This window comes from Rattus norvegicus, chromosome 7 (genome assembly GCF_021556685.1).
Source record: "Rattus norvegicus strain SHRSP/BbbUtx chromosome 7, alternate assembly SHRSP_T2T, whole genome shotgun sequence".
Classification (NCBI taxonomy): domain Eukaryota; kingdom Metazoa; phylum Chordata; class Mammalia; order Rodentia; family Muridae; genus Rattus; species Rattus norvegicus.
This window is the reverse complement of record NC_141540.1, coordinates 68,462,537-68,483,195: the sequence shown is the minus strand read 5'-3', so window position 1 is coordinate 68,483,195 and position 20,659 is coordinate 68,462,537. Positions and strand designations below refer to the sequence as shown.

General features: G+C 37.8%; 1 protein-coding gene across 15 annotated transcripts in view; it reads left to right on the top strand.

Annotated features, from left to right (window-relative positions):
* Positions 1-20,659, top strand: part of Usp15 (ubiquitin specific peptidase 15) — a 163,074-nt gene that overhangs the window by 110,244 nt on the left and 32,171 nt on the right. For 8 of the 15 annotated variants that reach the window (NM_001433839.1, NM_001433848.1, NM_001433844.1 and 5 more), the window contains 1 exon segment: positions 11,475-11,619. In NM_001433839.1, coding sequence (NP_001420768.1) covers positions 11,475-11,619 — 145 coding nt within the window. 15 annotated transcript variants of the gene reach the window in all.

The window sequence follows — 20,659 nt, the reverse complement described above, 5'->3', positions numbered from 1 at the left end:
GCTGTTGCCAAAGCTGTCCTTAACTACTATTCACAATTTAATAAAATCCTTGTTTCTCTTGGGGAGGGATCATTCACACTGAGTCTGAGAGACTGTCCCTGCCTCCACAGAGTCTATGCAGCAGCTATCCTTACACCTCTTACATGTGTTAGTAATCCTCAGATTTATATAAAGTTCTTCTTTCATTCATAGTAGGCACTCAGAGATAAGAGGTGGTTCATGCTAAACCTTTCTCGTAAGACAAGCTAATACTGTTCTTAGTATTAGGACTTCTAACATCAACTTGTTTTTCCTGATAGGCAGGACACTGCATCTATTTGAACCAGATAATTTGTTCTCTGTTTTGCATGCCTAAATATATACATTCCCTCATCGATGGATGTAATGAGGCACCATTCAGAGATCCTGATTTCTTAGTCACACTCTCTTACTAAAGAGCCCATCGCCTAGGTACCTGCATGTGGTGACTGCTGTTGTCTCCTGTTGTTTCCAACCACCCACAGAACTCTTATGTGGGTTTTATGACTTTATCATAATTAAAGTTAAGTGTAAAATATTTATGAATAGCAATATTGAACAGTTTTATTTTAACCTCAGAACATATTCATAAATTTAACTATTTTAAAATGAAGGTACTTTGAGAGTAGCATTAAAGCACTTTGGCATAACTTTTTATTTGTATTCTTTTTATATAGTAATTCTGATCAGACTTTCCCTCCTCTGATCCCTGATTCTCCTCCCCACTTCGCCCACACTCAGTGCCTGCTGCCTTCCTGCCTTTATAAAACGAGCAAACAGGCAGAAGAAAGAAAAGTGAACAAGAACCACCATAAAACACTTATATTGGAAATCATAATATGCAAGCAAAAGATTAATAAGACAAAAAAAGTCAAAACAACAATATGAGGCAAAAAGTTACACAAATACCATTATGTTCACCTTGTGTTGGACATCTACTACTGGGCATGGCACCCACCCTGAGGGAGGCATCCTTAATACTCTGTGAGAATATTCAGTTAAGTGTCAGACAGCTAAGCTCTCAGATGGGTGTGTAGTTTGCTGTGACACACTGTCTGCATGGAGAGTTCACATGGACGTGCAGTTAGAAAAGAAAAGCACTTTGCAGATAATCAACACAGGACACAGGACACTGGATACAGGACACAGGACACTGGACACAGGACACTGGACACAGGACACTGGACACAGGACACAGGCGGCATACACCTCACAAGACTCATCGCAGTATGGGAATCTGACGGGTAATGACTTGTAGTCTGACACTAAGATCTGTACTTGGCTATACTATTAGTCATTTCAAAAAATACTCTCTAAGTTATACAGGCCTTCAGAGCACTGGTGTTTATAGTACAACTTTCTTGTAAGCTCACATTTTAAAGAATTGGTTTTATGGGAAAAGTCTGAAATTAACATTATAAATGGAAAGTTTGTCACTACTAGTTAATATTTTCATTCATTTTCCTTGGAGTATAAGCTGCTGCCGCATATTTTTGAGAGAATGTCCTATAGGCACACTTGTCTGAGCAACCACAGGCTGTCATTGATGAGAAGGAGATGGGTGAGACCTAGTGACTAGTTCACACTTGGGTTCACACTGTCTGTCAGCTTCAGCATGTAGCACATTTGCTTTATGCAGGCTTCCGCCATGCCAGACAGTATGTAAAGGAAGTTTTGTAGGCTGGAGAGAGGGCTCAGTAGTCGAGAGTACATACTGTTCTTCCAGAGGACCTGAGTTTGGTTCCCAGCACCCACTGCAGGCACCCCTCAGTTGATTAGGAGTCCACTTTCAAGGGATCTGACACTTCTGGCTTCTGCTACTACAGGGAACTGCACTCAAGTGCACACCCCCACACATCCAAACCTACACCTCAGTAAAAGTCCTTTTGAGGTGGTTTCTTTTCTTCTTCTTCTTCTTCTTCTTCTTCTTCTTCTTCTTCTTCTTCTTCTTCTTCTTCTTCTTCTCCTTCTCCTTCTCCTTCTCCTTCTCCTTCTCCTTCTCCTTCTCCTTCTCCTTCTCCTTCTCCTTCTCCTTCTCCTTCTCCTTCTCCTTCTCCTCCTTCTCCTTCTCCTTCTTCTTCTTCTTCTTCTTCTTCTTCTTCTTCTTCTTCTTCTTCTTCTTCTTCTTCTTCTTCTTCTTCTTCTTCTTCTTCTTTGGTATTTTCAATGAGGTTAAGGAAGATAAACTTGTCAAACAGTGTTTTTCTTTTTAACATACTGACGTTATTTTTACAGGAGAGTTTCCATAGGTTTACAAGATCAAATCTACCAAGCCTTCAGTCTGTTCCCATGGCCCTGAGACATCTCTCTTTTCATAGTACCAGTCCTATTGCTTGTGCATTGGATATCATCCCCTTTCCCACTCAAGATTGTCCCACCCATTCCCATCTTCCAGACCTTTTCTCACTGCATGCCACATGTGTATTATGAAGTGTTCTTAGGAGCCAAGACTTAAGAGTAGTAAAGACCGCAGTTAGGGTACTATGTTTTAATTCATCCACGTGTGCCAGGAGTTTGACTTAATATTGACCTTGATATCAATCCAGAAAAAGCTATCAAATAGCATTCCAGTGTCTCACCTCAGACACCACGAAAGTGTCTTGGTTCTTCATCCCGCTTCCATGCACACTGCTCTGAGACTGCCTTCTAGACACAAGTCTATTGTCCTCGCTCCCTCCACTTTCGTAATTCCACCCTCTATTGAATCCCCCTTTGTCGTCTGGATAGTTTCCTGATCTATACTCTGTTCATCACCTATTTCTCTCCCCTAGTAAATGATCTTATTAGGATGTAAGTCTGATTACATTGATGAGCCTCATTAAAATCTCTAATGTTCCAACAGTTGGATGAAACTTTGATTCCTTCATAGGACATAAAAGGCTCCTTATAGTCCCTATCTTAGTTCCTCCTCCTCTTACTACCATATACCTATTTCAGCCAGGGACAGGTTACTGTTAATTCTTTAAACACAATTGTTTCTACAGCCCCACACATTTACATACGCTGTTTTTTCCTACTTTGAATACTTCTAATTTCTAAAAGTTGTTAAAGTACTTAGTGTTTTACATCTATTTTGCTTACATCCCCCCCTCCCCCTCCCCCCTCCTTCTCCTCCTCCTCCTCCTCCTTCATCTTTATTAACTTGGGTATTTCTTATTTACATTTCGATTGTTATTCCCCTTCCCGGGGGCCAACATCCCCCTAACCCCTCCTCCTCCCCTTCTCTATGGGTGTTCCCCTCCCCATCCTCCCCCCATTGCCGCCCTCCCCCCACCAGTCTAGTTCACTGGGGGTTCAGTCTTGGCAGGACCCAGGGCTTCCCCTTCCACTGGTGCTCTTACTAGGATATTCATTGCTACCTATGGGGTCAGAGTCCAGGGTCAGTCCATGTATAGTCTTTAGGTAGTGGCTTAGTCCCTGGAAGCTCTGGTTACTTGGCATTGTTGTTCATATGGGGTCTCGAGCCCCTTCGAGCTCTTCCAGTCCTTTCTCTGATTCCTATATTCTCAGACTCACTAAGAACAAAGCATATAGTAGTAATCTGATTAATGTTGTAAATTCAGCTACTCATCAGTAGTAAAGGCTCTGGACAGGCAGCAAATGTCTCCACTGGATTAAATGGAGCCCATCTTTATTTTCATAATTTTTACTCAAAGTAAAATGGAAGGGAATTCTGGAATGTAATACTGAATTGAGTTTTGAAAATTAATATATACAATTCATTGCTGCAACTCAAACTCTGATCCCATTAGATTTTTTTTCCCTTCTACTTAAAAATGTTTAAGAAGCGGCCAGTATGGTGGTGTGCACCTTCAGGCCCAGCCCTGGGGAGGGAGTCAGAGACAGGTGCTCTCTGAGATGGAGGCCAGCCAGGTCAAGGCTGCATACGGAAACCCTGTCTCAAAAAAGCAAACAAACAAAAGACTTTAGTTATCAAAGGCAAAGATATTTCTGTTTATTAATATTTGGGAAGTGGAAGTACCAGCTAAAATGTTAGCAGCATCAAAGCTTTAAAATGTTCTCTCAACCATATTTTCTCTTAAAACTATTTTCTATTTTAGCTTAGCACAGTAAAATATCATCCTTTTGGAAAGGCACCTAACATAATCCATCAATACGCAATTTTCAGCAAAAAGAATCTTCACAAAGAAAGGCAATTTTTACTAGTATTTTTTAAAACGTTTACACTTTAAAATTTTTTCTTCTATTTTAGAAATTTCATTGCCCACCATTTATTTCATGTAACATATGTGTTTCTATAAAGGCTAAATATAAATTTTGTAGATTATATTGTCCTGCCTGTTCAGCACCTGAAGAGAGGCGGAGATTCAAAGTCTGTCCATCACTTTTAGATTAGAACTTTTCGATTAAAGTTTAGAACTTCCGTGATTGAGTTAGCACTGCATTGTTCAGGCACCAGCTAGATTTTACATAGGAAATATAAATTGTTTACAGAACTCAAGGACAATTGAATCCATCAGGCAGCTTTATGCACTTTAATTATTTGTTTGTAATAGGTTTATTGATTTTCCTGTCTGCCTTTAAAGTACATTTACTATCTAAATGCCAGTCATGGTAGAGATTAACACCCCCAACCCAAAAAGATTCTGAATTAATGAAGTGAGTATCATAAAGTCCAATAGATATATGGTCTTCAGTTTTTCCAGAGACAGTTTTTTCCCACTTATTTCTTGGGATTCCGTTGGAAGTTCTCCTTTGCTCTTTCCAAGTGACATCAGGATTTATGAATCAGGTACATTCTCTGAAACTGCCTGTGTCAGCACTGTATGTAACTACAGCACCTTAGCACCTGCAGAGAAAGTAAATAGCCTCATCCCTTTAAATGCAGACACTGGTTGTAAAGTGCTAGGAACTCTACCCTGAGAAGTGATATATTGAGTTAGTAGATTTATAAGAATAGCAAGTTTTATAATTTCATAAATTTTATTTGAAAAAGTTCCCTTTATACCATTATATTTCAAATGAAAAATACATTGAAAATTAGAAACCAAACGATACTGTAATCAGTTTGACCACAAAAATCTGACTTCTAGTATTCATTTACTATAAACATTGTCATCTGTTTCTTTTCTTTATTTCATAATTTCATAATTTTTCATTTTTTATCTAATTTGACATTTTCATATTTTTAAAGGTCCCCAGGTGCATCCAATTTTTCAACTTTACCAAAGATCTCTCCTTCATCTCTATCAAATAATTATAACAACATCAACAACAGAAAGTAAGCACTGAATCTTAAAACCTCTTTGTTTAATTGGTTGGCAAAAAGATATCTTGTATCTAAATTTAGGGTAAAAGTCTTCGTTGAATCAAAATTTGCTTTCCTTTAAATTACTGATAGTTCTTTCAAGAGTCACTTCACAAGAAATAAAACACATTTTTAAAAACTACTTGACTTAATACAGAATAGTATAATAGTTGGCTGAAAAATAATAAAAAGAACTTTCAGAATTTTGTATTCTAAAATTTAGATTCTACCTTGACATTTTTATAGGCCGTTCTTAACCACTCAAGGGCAGATATAACTCGTTTGTCATCTCAGTCTGGTCAGCCACCCGTAATAAGGCATGTGTCAGTGAGTCTTACCTGGAAAGCAGAGGCCACGGGAAAAGCACTTTTTAAATACTAAGAAGGGTTTTTTTATGTTAAGTGATATTTAGAATTATGTAGTATGTGGAAATATGTGCTTTGCTTACTTGTATTTTAAAAAGTTGATAGTCACATGGTCCTTCCTGTATCATGTGACTTAGGTATGCTGAACTCAGGTTGCCAGGCAAGCTTGTGTGCTAAACAGTTGGCATGCTGAGCCATCTTACTGGGGAACTTCCCAGCCCAGGGTTGAGAACTCTGATGCACATAAGATCACCTGTCTGTATTAGTGGGTGTGATAGGTACCTGTGGTTATGTGTTACCTTTACACTCTATATGACTTAACTTGTTAGTGCACTTCTCAGATGGCATCATATTTATACATTTGAAAACACTAAAGCAGTTTATGAAGTATTCATAAATCAAGCAGTAATTCCATTTACCATCTTAACTTCCCTGTTAAAATTCTTATGTCTTGTAGGAACTTGGTAAAGTGCTTCTGACATGTCTGGGTTTTAAGTAGATGATAATAGCTAAGATGATTTTAAAGGGAAAAATAATGAAAAGGGTTAGTTCTATGACATACTAAAAAATAAGTGTAAACAGCACAGTTTACCAAAGAGTACACTTCCAGGTCAGTGCATCGGCAACCCAGATCACCCTTAGATGGAAAGTAATGTTAGCATTGCAGAGTCTTCTGCATGGTTTCTCTGTAGAACTTTTAATCCAAGATTAATCAAGCATATAAAAGGAGGTAAAGAAATAAAAAAAAACTCATTTTGTTTTTCACGGATAAACATCACATTTGTAAAGGTAAGAAATTATCTGAAGCAGAAAACTAAATGATATAAGTGGGTAATAGAAGGAATTGAGTGTAAGTATTTTACATTGTCAAGCTTCCCACTAATTAGTTTTGTAAACTAAAACCATAAAAAATTAAACAGAAACATCTGTCCCTAGGCTTTCTCTAAGTGGCTGGAATATTAACACACCTTTTCAGTGATATTTCCCAATTCAAACAGTCTTTAAACATAACTTCATTTCATAACTCATAAAAAATTATGCAATATATACTAGCATTGCACTGTCACATAATAAGGAGACATGGGCACTGTGAATGTTCAGATCCTGTATTGAGTTCTCTTCCATGTAAACATTCATACCAGCACAAAAGACTGAGAGTTTTAATTCATCAAAATTACTTTTTGTTGGGGATAAAATTTTGTTTATACTAATTGCAGATGGCTCCCACATTTACTATAAAGTAAGTCAATTACAGGTGTACTATGCCCTTACACTCATCTCAACAGGACATAGTGGTATTCACTAGTAGACACTATTTTGACTAGCGTTATTGTGCTGGTGTGTGTGTCTCTTGTTTTTCTGTTTTAGTCTTATTTTTCCCGTTCATAAAATAAAAATATCCTAATGCACTCTAGTCTCAGACACTCTGAAACAGGAACTCCTGAGGGGAGCTGGAGGTTATTTTAGGGGCTTGTAACAGAAGCTGCCTCCTGAGACGTTCCTCTGTGATCATTTGTAAGCTTGAAAGAAAGTTGGATGCATGACTTACCTTTCTGAGGAATGAACAGAATTGTAGGTAGGTAGGTGTGTGTGTGTGTGTGTGTGTGTGTGTGTGTGTGTGTGTGTGTGTGTGTGTGTGTGTGTGGTAATTTGAATTAATATACTTAGTGACTGTTTTACATAAGGCTGTCTTTTGATTTTCACTTGACGTGAAGAAGAAGTAGGCAGAGACTTCAGATAGAAATGGTACAGTTTCAGTAAGAGTAGGTTGACAAGCACAGCTTTAAAACTTCCTGAGTGTCTACAGATTTAAATTGTTAGAATTTAAATGTTAGAATCTAAACTGCAGAATTATATAGTAAGAACAGTAAATAGATAGGATTGTATAAAACATTTACAAGTACAGAAATAACACTTGTTGGAAATAGGATTAAGAACGCTTGCAATTATTTAAGTTTTATAAAATTGAATAAACTCTGGAGTATAAAAATAAATAAAATAAAAAAAAGAATTGACACCTTTATATAAAAAAATTGTGAAGCGTCTGTTTTTAGAGTACACTTCATTTACCCTGTACAACAATGTTACCTCTTAGGTGATAAAATATTTTGCCTCAATTATAACTTATAAACATTTTTAAATCTGCCAATTTTCTAAAATATTAATGGTTTTATTACCTTGTTTTTCTATACTACTTTATTTGATATATTACTAACATTGTTACTCAAGGTATTTGAATGATATACTATCTAGATTTTAACACTCCGTATCAAAATAGGTGTTTTGTTAATTTTATTCAGTCTCCTTTGAAATGAAATGATGCCCTGTATGAGAATAAGTCATAGCAGTAATTGTAGATTTTACAGACATCTAGGACGTGCCATCTGTTTTTGTTAAATACCCTAGTTGAACACATTTTCATTAACTGCAGAGTAAGCTTGATCATATGTTTACAATGTCAAACAGCAATACTGATTGAAAATTAATCTGCAAGTTATATTAAAAAGTCAGATCTGATTCCATTTTCACATATTAAGGAGTTTACAATACAGAGTCAACACAGTATACTTTTTGTTTGTTTTGTATTTTTTGGGGGGGAGGGGTTGGCATTTGTTTATTTGTTTGCTTGATTTTGAGACAGGGTCTCTCTGTGTAGCCCTAGCTGTCCTGGAACTTGCTCTGTAGATCAAGCTAGCCTCAAACTCAGAGATCTTTCTGACTCTGCCTCCTGAATGCTGGAATCAGAGGCATGCGCCACCACTACTGCCCCCAACACAGTATACTTTTAAAACTCCTATTAATATTTCTGTAAATTTAATTTTTCAAAGTAGCATATGCTTCAGAAATGATGACTGGCTTCCAGTCACTAGCAAAACAGAGAGAGGTGTCTCTAGAGTGCAGGGACTTTCTCAGTTCCTGCATATTCTGTTGACTGGATAGACAGCTGTTAGCTTCTGTACTTTCTTTGCCAAGCATTAATGTGGCATATCCATCAGCAGAGGAGGTCACTAGTGAAGTGTTTGGAGTCCATTGGCTTCCACTATCATCTCTGAGCAGGTAGATTGTCATAGTCTCTGAGTAAGCCTTACACTAATGCCCATCATTTAACCAGAGCATAGACACTGCTTCAAAGAGTCAGAGTTTAAAACAGAGAGACAACTGCTTTGCTCAGACCGTTTTCCCATTTCTAATAAGTAAAAAGTCTAGCCCATCAAAATAGTCTGTTTTACTTTTAGCATAAGACTGTTATTATCATTCTAATGAATAAAAAATTTCCAACATCTGTGTTGCTGTAAGGAAAGAGTGAATGCGCGCGAACACACACACACACACACACACACACGCACACGCACACTTCTCAGATAAGCATGAAGATGTGCCGTAATTGGGGGAGGGTGTACACATGAGCACTCAGGAGTATGTAGTGAGCGGACTTTGCTCTTTTGCTGTAGCTACTTAAATTTCACATTTCACAGCCAGGGTGTATGTGCTTTCCCTTCTCTGTTATGTGTAGAGATGTGCAACAAATACTGGCCTTTTTAAAAACTATAGAAGAGCTTGATTTTAATTAAATTCTGGTGATACATTAAATTGCCAACATGTACCTGGCAAGCTTTTAGTTACTAGGACTATAAAACAGAAGTAATAAGGCTAGTAATTTTACAAAGAAGAAGAAACTTGAAGTCTGTGTGTCTGCTTTCTAATTAAGTTTGAAACAGCTGCAAGTCCTGAAATGTGAATTTGATTTATCAAGCTTGCATTTCTTTGGACCTTGATATTTTTATTTAATCTTTGAATAGATCCCTTTTAGGAAGACTGGGAGCTGATATTCATTCATTCATTCCTTTATTTAGAGGGCCCTGTATTTTTTAACTGAAAAAATATGCATGGTCTCATTAAAAAACTGTCTCAGAAGAATGTTTTTATTGGATTGTAATAGAGTGCAAGAGAAAAATTACAGGATAAACAAGCTGAAAAAAAATCTCAGTATCAGCTGGGAGTGTGGAAATGAGCAACGGGAAAGAGAAAGCTGTGCTTTTAGAGTTACAGATAAGTCTGCTGACTGCAGCAAAAGATATGAAAGTCCTTTACAGAAAGAGTGAGACCACCCTCTCTGCTAGGTCAAACATGCTTAGGAACTGGGATTGTATCAGGAGAGAGCCGGAGAGAGAGAAAGGTCAGGATCTCTGAGACAGGCTTAGCAATTAAGATGTGTAAGCAACTGCATCAAAGCAGGGGCTTCTAGAGTCTCTAAGTGCTGTCGCATTACGGAAGAGGACATTTTTAGTGTAGTCCCTCTTAGAAAAGGGAAGGACAGTGGTATGTTTTTGTGATCTTGTAACCTTTAGGGAAATTTAGAATATCGTGTCTCCTTTCTGAACCAAAGATAAAACTCTACTCTGTTGACTAAAACTCACTGACAAAAGATGGTTTAAAAGTAATTAAAGAAAAAATTAAATATGTAAAAGTAGCCAGGAGGAAGAAGCTTTCCTATAAAGTTCTTCAGCCAAGCTCTGACTGATGTTTCTAGTCCTGGAGACAGGAATTGAGATAATTTCCTTTCTTAAAATTAGTCTGTCATGGTGGACGTGCTCCAGTGTGTGATCACAGGAGTTAAAGGGTGTGTCCTTGATGACCTCCAGCTGCTGATTGTCTGACAAGCTGCCTACCACTTGTCTACTCTTGGGCTGTCCTGTTCTGACTTTTGTATTATCTGTTTGGTGTGGTGTGTGTATGTTCACTGAAACCTTTTTAGAATAAGCAGTAATGTAGTTCATGAAAACTGTTATAATACCCTAGTGAGAGTTTATTATTATAGAACAATAAAATGAAATATTTTATTTTGAAATGAGCTAACCATCAGAAGTAAATTATCACCAATCAGTATTACTACTGGTTTATTATATTTGTAAAATTGTATTTTATTTACATCATCATTTACTTTTAGCCCCTAACCTTGATTTGTGTTCAAGTTCATCCTAAGAAATAAAAGATCTTGAAAAGTCTGATATTTTTAAACTGCTCTAAAGAATTTCTTATAAATATTCTTATAAAACAGTCAGTCTCTAAAAAAATAATCACCTTTTCACAAAATTGTATGTAAAAATAAGATTTAACCTATTGACTTAATTCTTTCTGAACTTACTCTGCTTTGCTCATTTTAGATGACAGAGTGGTTTTAAACAGTTTTAGAGTTGATAAGGTAAAAGTGTGGTACAGCAGCAACTGGAAGAAAGAGTGTCCACTGGGCCTCCTTGCGCACGGTCCATGTCCGTTCGGTGTTCTGATCAGAGCTCTTCTCTGCGTTGCAGGGCTGGCTTTGCTAGTCTATCGTAGAAGCTACAAGTAGAACTTTCGGTGCATCTCAACAGTGATGTCATAGTGGCCTTGGGCTTCTCAGTGCTCATCTGTAACTAAAGCCCATCTCTTCCTGCCCCTGCAGTCCTCACCCTTACACTAGCAGACTAATTCAAAGGGGACATACATGAGATGATTTATTGCTGCGGCTGGTGTCTAAAATCTGAGTGTTTTAATTTTGATGGAGCAATGCAGAATAGAGCAAGCCATGATGCTGCTCCGATTAACCCAGGGTAGAATGTTATAATAGTGGGGTTTATTGAGTGACGTGCTATGATACAGTGTTCTGTTGCTTAGATAAAGAATGCCATAATTTGAAAATGCTATCTCAGAAAGTACTAGCTGAGTGACCAGGAAAACATATTTATTAATTAACCACATATCTCATGAATAGGTTTAAAGTACTTTTTATTGTAACTGTATTGTGATGTAATTAGCTGCATTTTTTAAATTTTTTCTTCCAGTGTGAAAAACTCCAATTATTGTCTCCCGTCATATACTGCTTACAAGAACTATGATTATTCGGAACCTGGAAGAAACAATGAACAGCCAGGCCTGTGTGGCCTAAGTAACTTGGGAAACACATGTTTCATGAACTCAGCCATTCAGGTAGGTCTGAGCACAGGGAGCCCTGTGCTCACAGAGGCATTGCTACAAGAAGAGTAGTGATTTGTCTGTATCTTTTCATGTTGGTTCCAGAGTAGTAGGTGTTTTGACAGTCTGTAGTTTATGGGATACTAGGCATGTACGTCTGGCTCATAGACTGCTAGAATTAGGATATCATCCTGTCTCTCAGTTAGGGAGTGTGGTTCATTGCTATATTCAGACTGATTGCAAAACATCATTTCAAGAAGGAAACTTCATTTCCCAAAGTAGAAACAATGACACTTCTTTATTCAGTAGAACTCTGTTACTTTAAAAAATACAATGTGAAAACCGTAACTAGGGCTTGATGTTAAGAATGAGACATGTGGGGGGCTGGGGACTTAGCTCAGTGGTAGAGCGCTTACCTAGGAAGCACAAGGCCCTGGGTTCAGTCCCCAGCTCCGAAAAAATGAACCAAAAAAAAAAAAAAAAAAAAATGAGACATGTGTCAGCCACCTTCTCTTCCAGAGCTGTTTTTGGGTGCACAGAAAGATTGCTGCTTTCCTCCCATGTCTCCTGTGGAGCTTTTCTTTGTGCTGTGTTCTGTGTGGTCTTCCGTATTTGTTAGATATTGATGTTTCTAATTTGAGACAATAAAAGAAATATATATTGAGGTTGCTATCATATATATATGTGTGTGTGTGTGTGTGTGTGTGTGTGTGTGTGTGTGTGTGTGTGTGTGTGTGTGTATTTTAGAGCAGGTCATTCCATTCCCTTATTATAGGTAAAATTGTGTTTTTAAAGCCCAAAGTAGGGATAGACTAAAGTACAGAGCATGGGTGGTGAATTCCCACAAACCACATGGCTTTGTCATCCAGACATTACCATTAATCCAGCTGAATCCTTAGTTAACCCTTCTCTACATAGCTTCTTGGCCAGTTACAGTTTAGCTGAACTATCTAGGCCAAGAGTTGACAGTAAACTAGAGGAAACAGGGACTTAGATCTGTCTAAAGATAAATTAGTAGACTCTTCTTTAACCCTTTTGGGATAAGCGAATTGTTATCCTGCTTGAACGTAGATTGTTTTATTTTGTTACTGTTCAAGGATCCTTACTTACTGGACATTATTTCTCAATCCCTTACCTTAGACTTTTCAGTAGGAATCACGAAGATCGTTGATGGCCATTTCAGCAGCAACTGTGTTAAATAGTGGATAGTATTCAATGCTTGGATCTTGATTTCGTTGAAAACTACACTTTCTCTAAAACAGAATTCTTCTAATCAATTAGAAAAAGGAAAAAATGATTTTATTTTATTTATTTTCACAAATATTGGTGTCTTGCTTGCTTTTACATCTGTGCTCCAGATGCCTGTCTGGTGCTCACCAGAAGAGGGTGTCAGATCCCCTTGGACAGGACTACAGATAGTTGTGAGCTGCCGTGTGGTTGCTGGGATTCAAGCCCTTGAGAAAAGCAGACAGTGCCCTTTCATGGGAGCTCTGTCTTCAGTTCCCCCAAATTTTATTTTTTGTGCTGGTATCTTTTAATATATATCCAGGATCTCAAAAGTTGAACTTTAGCTATATTCTTTTCAGAGTTTCCTCACTTACATTTTGTTTTTTTCTCTTTGCAACTTTAGAATTGAAGCCCACTCATGAGCTTCCAAACATTGTAACAGTTTTTCTCATGATGAATTTTTTTTTTTTGAAGCTGGGGACTGAACCCAGGGCCTTGCGCTTGCTAGGCAAGCGCTCTACCACTGAGCTAAATCCCCAACCCCTCTCATGATGAATTTTAATGTAACATCTTTCAAGAATTCAGATGTGTGCAAAAATTATGTTTTTGAGAGACTGGGTTATGTTTAGCAATGACATTTGATCGCCAATGGTTAAAAAATTAAAAATTAATGATTTAACATCATTTTAGTTATTTATACTCAGCATTTTTCTGATATAATAATATATTAGCTTTTTCTACTGCAGAGCCTTGCTATGTAGTTTTATTTGGCTAAAATTTATTTTTGTGAAATACTTTGGGCAGTCTAACTTGATTATTATGAATACTATCTTATAGGTATTACAATATCAATTTTTGTTTTCTAATTATGAAATCTGTTCAGTTACTATGTTAAAAGTTTAATCTCGTCCTCAGTTATTAAATGGACATGATAACATTGCTTAGTTTGTATGGAGTTCTCAGAACCCTATCCCTAGTTTGACACTTTTTCCGTGTTGGAAGTGACTTGACTAGCATTAGATGAGCAGGTTTCAGGAGCTCCCCAAACCCTAGTCATTTCCTGGAAGCCAGGCGCTATGGATGGATTTGAAGCAGGGAGTAGTAGGGTATTCCCACTGGAAAGCAGCTCAGCCTAAGGTGGTGTTTCCAGGCTCCAGACAGATTCTAGGAAGTTAGTTTTCTTGTCTTAAAATATAAAGTGAGTTATATACCAAACATTTTTAAAGTCAATCTCTTTTCTCCAATCTGTTGAATTGGGAAAACATATTAAATTCAGAAGAATGATAACTAGAAGATAAATAAAATACTTTTCAAATAATATAAAAAGTAATACTATACAGAAATAGCGCTCTTTGGGGCCAGTGGAATGGATCAGGGTAGGTGGGAAATCTGTCATCAGGCCTTGTGACCTAGATTCGGTCCTAATGGTAGAGAGAAGGGAGCTGGTCCCATAAGTTGTCTTCCGTCTTGAGCTCACACCTTGGTGTGCTCACACAGGTACACACTCTGCCGATGTTCTTTAAAGAAGTGAGCCAGCATATTGCAGAACAAGAGGAAAGTGCAGCTGACACATTCTTCTGTGTTATCTCGCGGCTTCAGATATGACTTGTTATGACCCCACTTGCCTTTCTTGAGGACTTCTTTTTTGTTGTTGTGACACAAATCTCAAAGGTCCATTTTAATGTGGAACTTTGTAATTTTATTAGTTTCTGATGTCCCTTGTGGTCAGGACTAATCCAGTACCTCACACAGTAGGCAAGTGTTTTACCACAGCACTCCTCGGCCCTCTTTTTAATTTTTGTTTTGAGAGAAGGTCCAGGTTGGCCTTAACCTTGCTCTAGGTTGACAGGTGGCTAGGATTTATTACAGGCTGGCACCACCAGTCCTTTTCCAACTTTATATTTTAACTATTCTTCCCCTCAAAGAAAGAATATTTATCATTCCTGAGACATAAGAAACTTTAAAACAATAGTTTCAGATCTTTTAAGAAAATAATTAGTTCTGATAATCTAAGAATGTAGCCAATTTAAAATTCAAATCACTTTCTAGGACAGGTGTCTAGTGTCTATGCCTAATTATTATATTCAGTTCCTCCTCGGGTCCTTCTACAAAAACTATTATCAGGACCACTTGTAAGACAGACCACGTAGTCAGAGCCTTTCTCAGGTCAGGGGCTCACTGTGCAAATGTGTGCAGGGGTCTGTGTGGTCACTGGTCCTCTCTGGATTCAGGCGAGGGGGATGTGCCCCTTCCTTTACAAACAGGATAGGGAGGAAGGAGAGCCTGTGATCCACACAGGTGGCTTTAGGAAATACTGCTTCTGTAGTATACTAGTGTGAGACTTCAATCTTCATAACTGTAGAGAAGAAATTGTGCCTCTAAAACAACATCCTGCAGTTGTGTGGCTCCACTAATAGTGCTTTCTTGTCCTGAAAATAAGTCTTTGTTTCAGCTGAGGAGAAAGTATGTAACTTCCCCGTCCTGTCCTTCACTCTCTCTGTTATTGAGCAGATTTCTCTAGAACCCGTGTTTTTATTAATTGATAGAGTTAAATGTTTTTCTGTGTCATGAGAGTGATACATGGTTATAGATCATAGAAGTAATATTTTAAAGAATGATAAATAGTGCATCAGATTCTGAAATACAGAGTGTCTGTGCATTATCCTGGCTAACATGTCAGCAGTGACTTCAGAGTCTAGTCAGCCTTCCGTATCTGAGGGTTCTCTATCCACAGACTCAGCCAACTGCAGATGAAAAATATTTTTAATTTGTATATTACTTAGCACTATCGTTGTCTTTATCTCTGAGACGTGCCATGCAGCAGCTGGGCAGCTGTGGCATTGCGTTGCTGAGCATACGTAATATAAAGATGGAAATTTACAAAGTCTCTGAGAGAATGAATAAGTTACATGCAAAATCCCGTTTCTTGTAAAGCACTTGAGCAGCCCCAGGTTTCGGCATCCATGGATATTTAAGAGCTGACTGCTAAATGAATCATCTCAAATGGTTACATCTGTTAACAGCCCTTCTCAGTATCAGCAGGCTGAAGCAGTCTGACTTTTTTAAAGTTATTTTAATGTAAGAAAACTTTGCCTCTAAATTTTTCACATTAATTTGTGTGTGTGTGTGTGTGTGTGTGTGTGTGTGTGTGTGTGTGTGTGTGTTTGTGCGTGCACATAAATTAGAGAACAACTTGAGAGTCAGCTATCTCCTTCTGCCATGTGGATTGAACTAAAGTCCCCAAGCTTGGTGGCAGGTGCTCTCCCTTGTTATGCCACCTTACCAGCCCCCATTGTATGATCTGTTTGAGGAACTAGAAAACAATGAAACATAACTTATTTGTATAATGTAAAATGTCATTTAAACCAACCTCCTTTACCAAATGCTTTTCAGCATCAACTCATTTTTAGGGAAGGATTTAAGTTTCAGACTTAGATTACTTTTTTCTTTTGAAAGTAAAACATAGTTACATCATCTTCCCCCTTTTCTCCTTCCAGTCCCTCCCACTCAACCCTCCACTCCTTCTTAATTTATAGCCTCCTTCTCTGTTACTGTTACCAAATTACCATGCATATATGTAAACAAATAATCAATACAACTTAACTTGCTCAGTTCATTTAGTGTTACTCATTTATATATGATTTAAGGGCTATCTACTCGGTAGTAATGGCCAGTTAGAGGTCATCCCTGAGTAAGACTATCTTCCCACTCACAGCCTTCCTTTGGTGCTTGGAGCTCTTTGTGTAGATCTGAAGTTCCATGTCATGTTAGCATGCCTATTGGTCATCGTTCAAGTCAGGGTTAGGCAGCCATGTCAGCTAAGTATCTTGGATGAAGCGACCCTATCCTTTCTGGGACATAGGATCTGAGCAGATCCCCCAGAATCTCAGAGAGATCCCCCTGCTCTCAGAGTATTCTCTCCCCCTCGTCTACAATCAGCCCTACAGTTCTACTAAATAACCACTATAAAATGTGGTAGATTTACATTGGTAAATTCTTGAAAGAATGAAAACCATACTGGGTCCATCGTACTCTGTCTTTGAACTGCATACGTTTCAATGCTAATTAATTCAGCATATGCTTGTTGACAGTTTTTAATCCCTTGCTTCCCCCCCCCACACACACACACTTTGTTCTTGACCCCATCTTCTTTCTTTTTCGTTTATATCAAGAAACAGTTTGTGATTGTGCATTTTACACAGAGTAAGCTTTCTGAGTTCAGTATTCTTTGTATTTTATGTACAAGCTGTATACTAAATAATGTCAACCACTGTTTTACAGTGACTAAAAAACTATAGTTTGAGGCAGGAGAAAAATTAATGAATTTAAGGGCTTACTGGGACCACAGTCCAGTGAATATCTACAAATGAATTACAAACTAAGCCATATCATAGAGAGACAGTAACAGTCCATGGCTGAATTGAGTGTCAGCTAATAGTAACAACTGTGGTCTGTGTGCTACAAGGTACCCATCCTCTGTGCTGTTTTTATGTCTTAGTTTCCTCTCCAGACAGGTCAGTTAGGTCTAAGTGTCCCTGTGTGACTATAAGGAAACAGAGACAAGAGGAGTTTACATGACGGAGTTAGAGAAATGAGTCAAACAGAATTGTTATTTAGAATATTCTGAGATAATTTTTCAAAGTTATGCTAATCAGGGGCTGGAGAAATGACCAAGCCATTAAGTATACTTGCAAGGTTTGGTTCCCAGGACCCACGTGGAGGCTCACAACCATCCTTATGTCCAGTTTAGGAAGTTCCATAATATAGCACTCTTGTTTTAAGTCATCAGAGCAGCTTCCTTGAAAGTTCTGTGCACACAGAATGATTTGATCAGAAGCATGGTCGAAATAGTTTACACGTTCCCTTGGGATCTCATTTGTCTCATATCATTGCTATTTTTATTTCACTTATGATAACATTAATGTTTTAGATTTATATAATCATGTGCATGAAGTCCTAGTTCTCATTAGGTGTAAAATAGTTTGGAATATATCTGTATAAGTCAGGTATATAATTAAAATCAATTTTCCTATAGTTTTTCAAAAACCAAAAGTTATGTTCAGAGTATTATGTTCAGAGTATTATATGTTAACAACACAGTACGTTTTCAGGTAAGCTACATCTGTGATGTCATTTGTTAATTTACTCTGCAAATATTTAAGTCCTATTGAGCATCTTTCACTCTGATAGGTGCTATCCTGTGGCAACACAGTTTTGTTTCTGTCAGTAGCGTGTACAGTAGGGGAGGTCAGAAGGAAAATGGAATGTTATTGCAGCAAGAGTCCAGATATCTCTTAACTGATCTAAGTACCATGCTTCTCAGGCATCCTCATTTGAGCTATGACCAAACAATGAGGGTGACATACGTATATGTGAGTTCAAGTTAAATGCAGTAAAAACGTGTCTAAAGCCCCTGAAGTTCATCAACTGTGAGAAGGACACAGGAGCACTGAGTAGTAGTGAGTGAGACTTGGTAGGAAGACATAGGAGCACTGAGGAAGAGTAATACGTAAGGTTTGTGAAGAGGACACAGGAGCACCACGGAGTAATTAAGTGAGGTTTATGAGGAGGACACGGGAGCACTGAGGAGTAATAAGTGAGGGTTATAAGAAAGACAGGGGAATACTGAGGAGTAATAAGTGAGGGTTGTGAGGAGGACAGAATGAGCTGAACAAAAGACACAGAGCCAGGTCACAGGAGATTTACCTGAATGTGTTACAGAGATACTGAGAGTTCCAGGCTGCCAAGTCTCATTTCTTCACTCTTTTCATTGTTTCTACCTACAATCCTATCTGTAAAGAAAGCAGAGTTCCTTTCAGACCTAAGGAGACTTCCCTGCTCCTCTGACTTGTCACAGTGTCCTTTCAGTAGCCAAGCTCTGGGCACTAAGGAGGTGGTTCACTGGCTAAAGTATTTGCCATGCAAGTTTGAGGACTTGGGTTTGGATTCCCAGGCACCCAAGGAAAAGTCAGGCGTGCAAGCCCACTGTGGAGAACGAGGTAGAAGAGGCCCAGGGTTTGTCTAGCCAATCAGTGAGCTCCAAGTTCAGTGAGAACTCTGGCTAAAGACAAGATGTAAAGCAGCTGAGGAAGACACCGACCCTGCACCTCAGGGCTGCACAAAGGTGTGAGATCATGTCTGTGTGCATGTACACATACACTCACAAAATAGCCCATCCTCAGAACCATACGGAGTCCTGCATCATCTAGGCCTGGTTTATTAGAACCCACCATTTTATGAGTCTACTTTATCTGAAATGCCTGTGTGTTTCTGCCTCTCTGTCTCTGATAATTCCTCTGTGTGCTGCATCTTTTCCCTTTAACCCTGCTAGGTCTCTAATAGCCGCAGGCCTACCCCCAGCACTCTGTAGGAGAGAGTAACTGCTTTCCTACAAGCTGAATACAACTGGTGGCCAGCTGGTGTGCTCATTTGTATTTGAGAGTTTTGTTCCTCTCTCTCCTGTTCCTAGCTCACAACACACATACAGCATGAACAAATAAGGTTTTTTATACAGCTAATTTTAGTTACCATTATATCCCTATTACCTGGAATAACATCGCACATATATCAAAAACACTAAATTTAAGGAAGGATAAAAGTCTTAAGTGTCTGAGTGTGTCTTGTGCACTATAGTAATGAGTATTAACATTGTTGAAATCTTAGTAGTGGAAAACAGGACTACAGTTGAATGAGGGAAAAATTGTGACTTAATTATAGGTGTGTTCATTTCATGGTGCTTTATGAAACATACAAATAAACATATTATAAGTAGCCAGATATTGTTGTTTGGGGTATAGGTCAAGAAACTTAAAGTGGAGGAAGGAAATGGGTATAAAAAGGAAGCTGTTATATCTAAAGAGGACATCTTTAAAAGCCCTACAGTATTTGTATAGAGGATGGGCACTAAGTTTGGTAGGAGAAAAAAAAGAACTGTGAATGCAAATGTTTTCTACGTTTTGCAATGAATTCTTTTTCCTCTGAAAAACAGCATTCTATTGTTTGTAGAAAAGGGGCTCAGTTGGGATTGGGCAACACTAATTTAGAATGGGATTCATTCACTTGAAGTTTTTCCCAGCAAAATGTAATTATATGGTACATGAGACAAATTGACTAAATGAATCTAGGAAAAAAATGGGCAAAGTTCAACTGAGAAAAGGGTGAAGCAACTAAGAAAAATAAAATAATTGTTTTTACTATTTAATCTGCTCAAGAAAATATTCATTGAGTATCTATTCCAGACATTACTAATACAGAATTCAAAAATACATGCTTGTCTCTAGGAGTTCATGCTCTGGTGAATGCATGATCTTATGAATACCTAAGATATATCAGAATATATGATCTATATAATGTTTTGACAAAGAAGAAAAGAAAGCCATCAGAAAATAAGTGAAATGTCACCAAGAAGTGGGTATTTTATTGCTTTTTAAAAAATACTTTATTACTGCCATGCACATGTTAGGCAAATATTCTACCACACGCAAATGGTGAATTAATTTTAATTTTAATTAATTAATTTTGAATTAATTTTAATTTTATTTGGTAGAGAACGTTACATCTTGATTCAGATACTATAGCAGAAAATTACTAGACTTACAGACTATATGTTATACTTCATATCTATTTCTATTTTTCTCCATAGAAATCTCTGTGACAGAATTCTACTTCACCACAGTAAAAGCATACCATTCATATACTTGATACATGTAATAGAACCCTCCATGCTAGTGAAACTTTTTACACTTAATAAGTGTACATTAGAACCTCTATGCTAGTGATACTTTTTACATGTTAAAATGCTCTTTAAAAAAAAGTAGCATAAGTATTT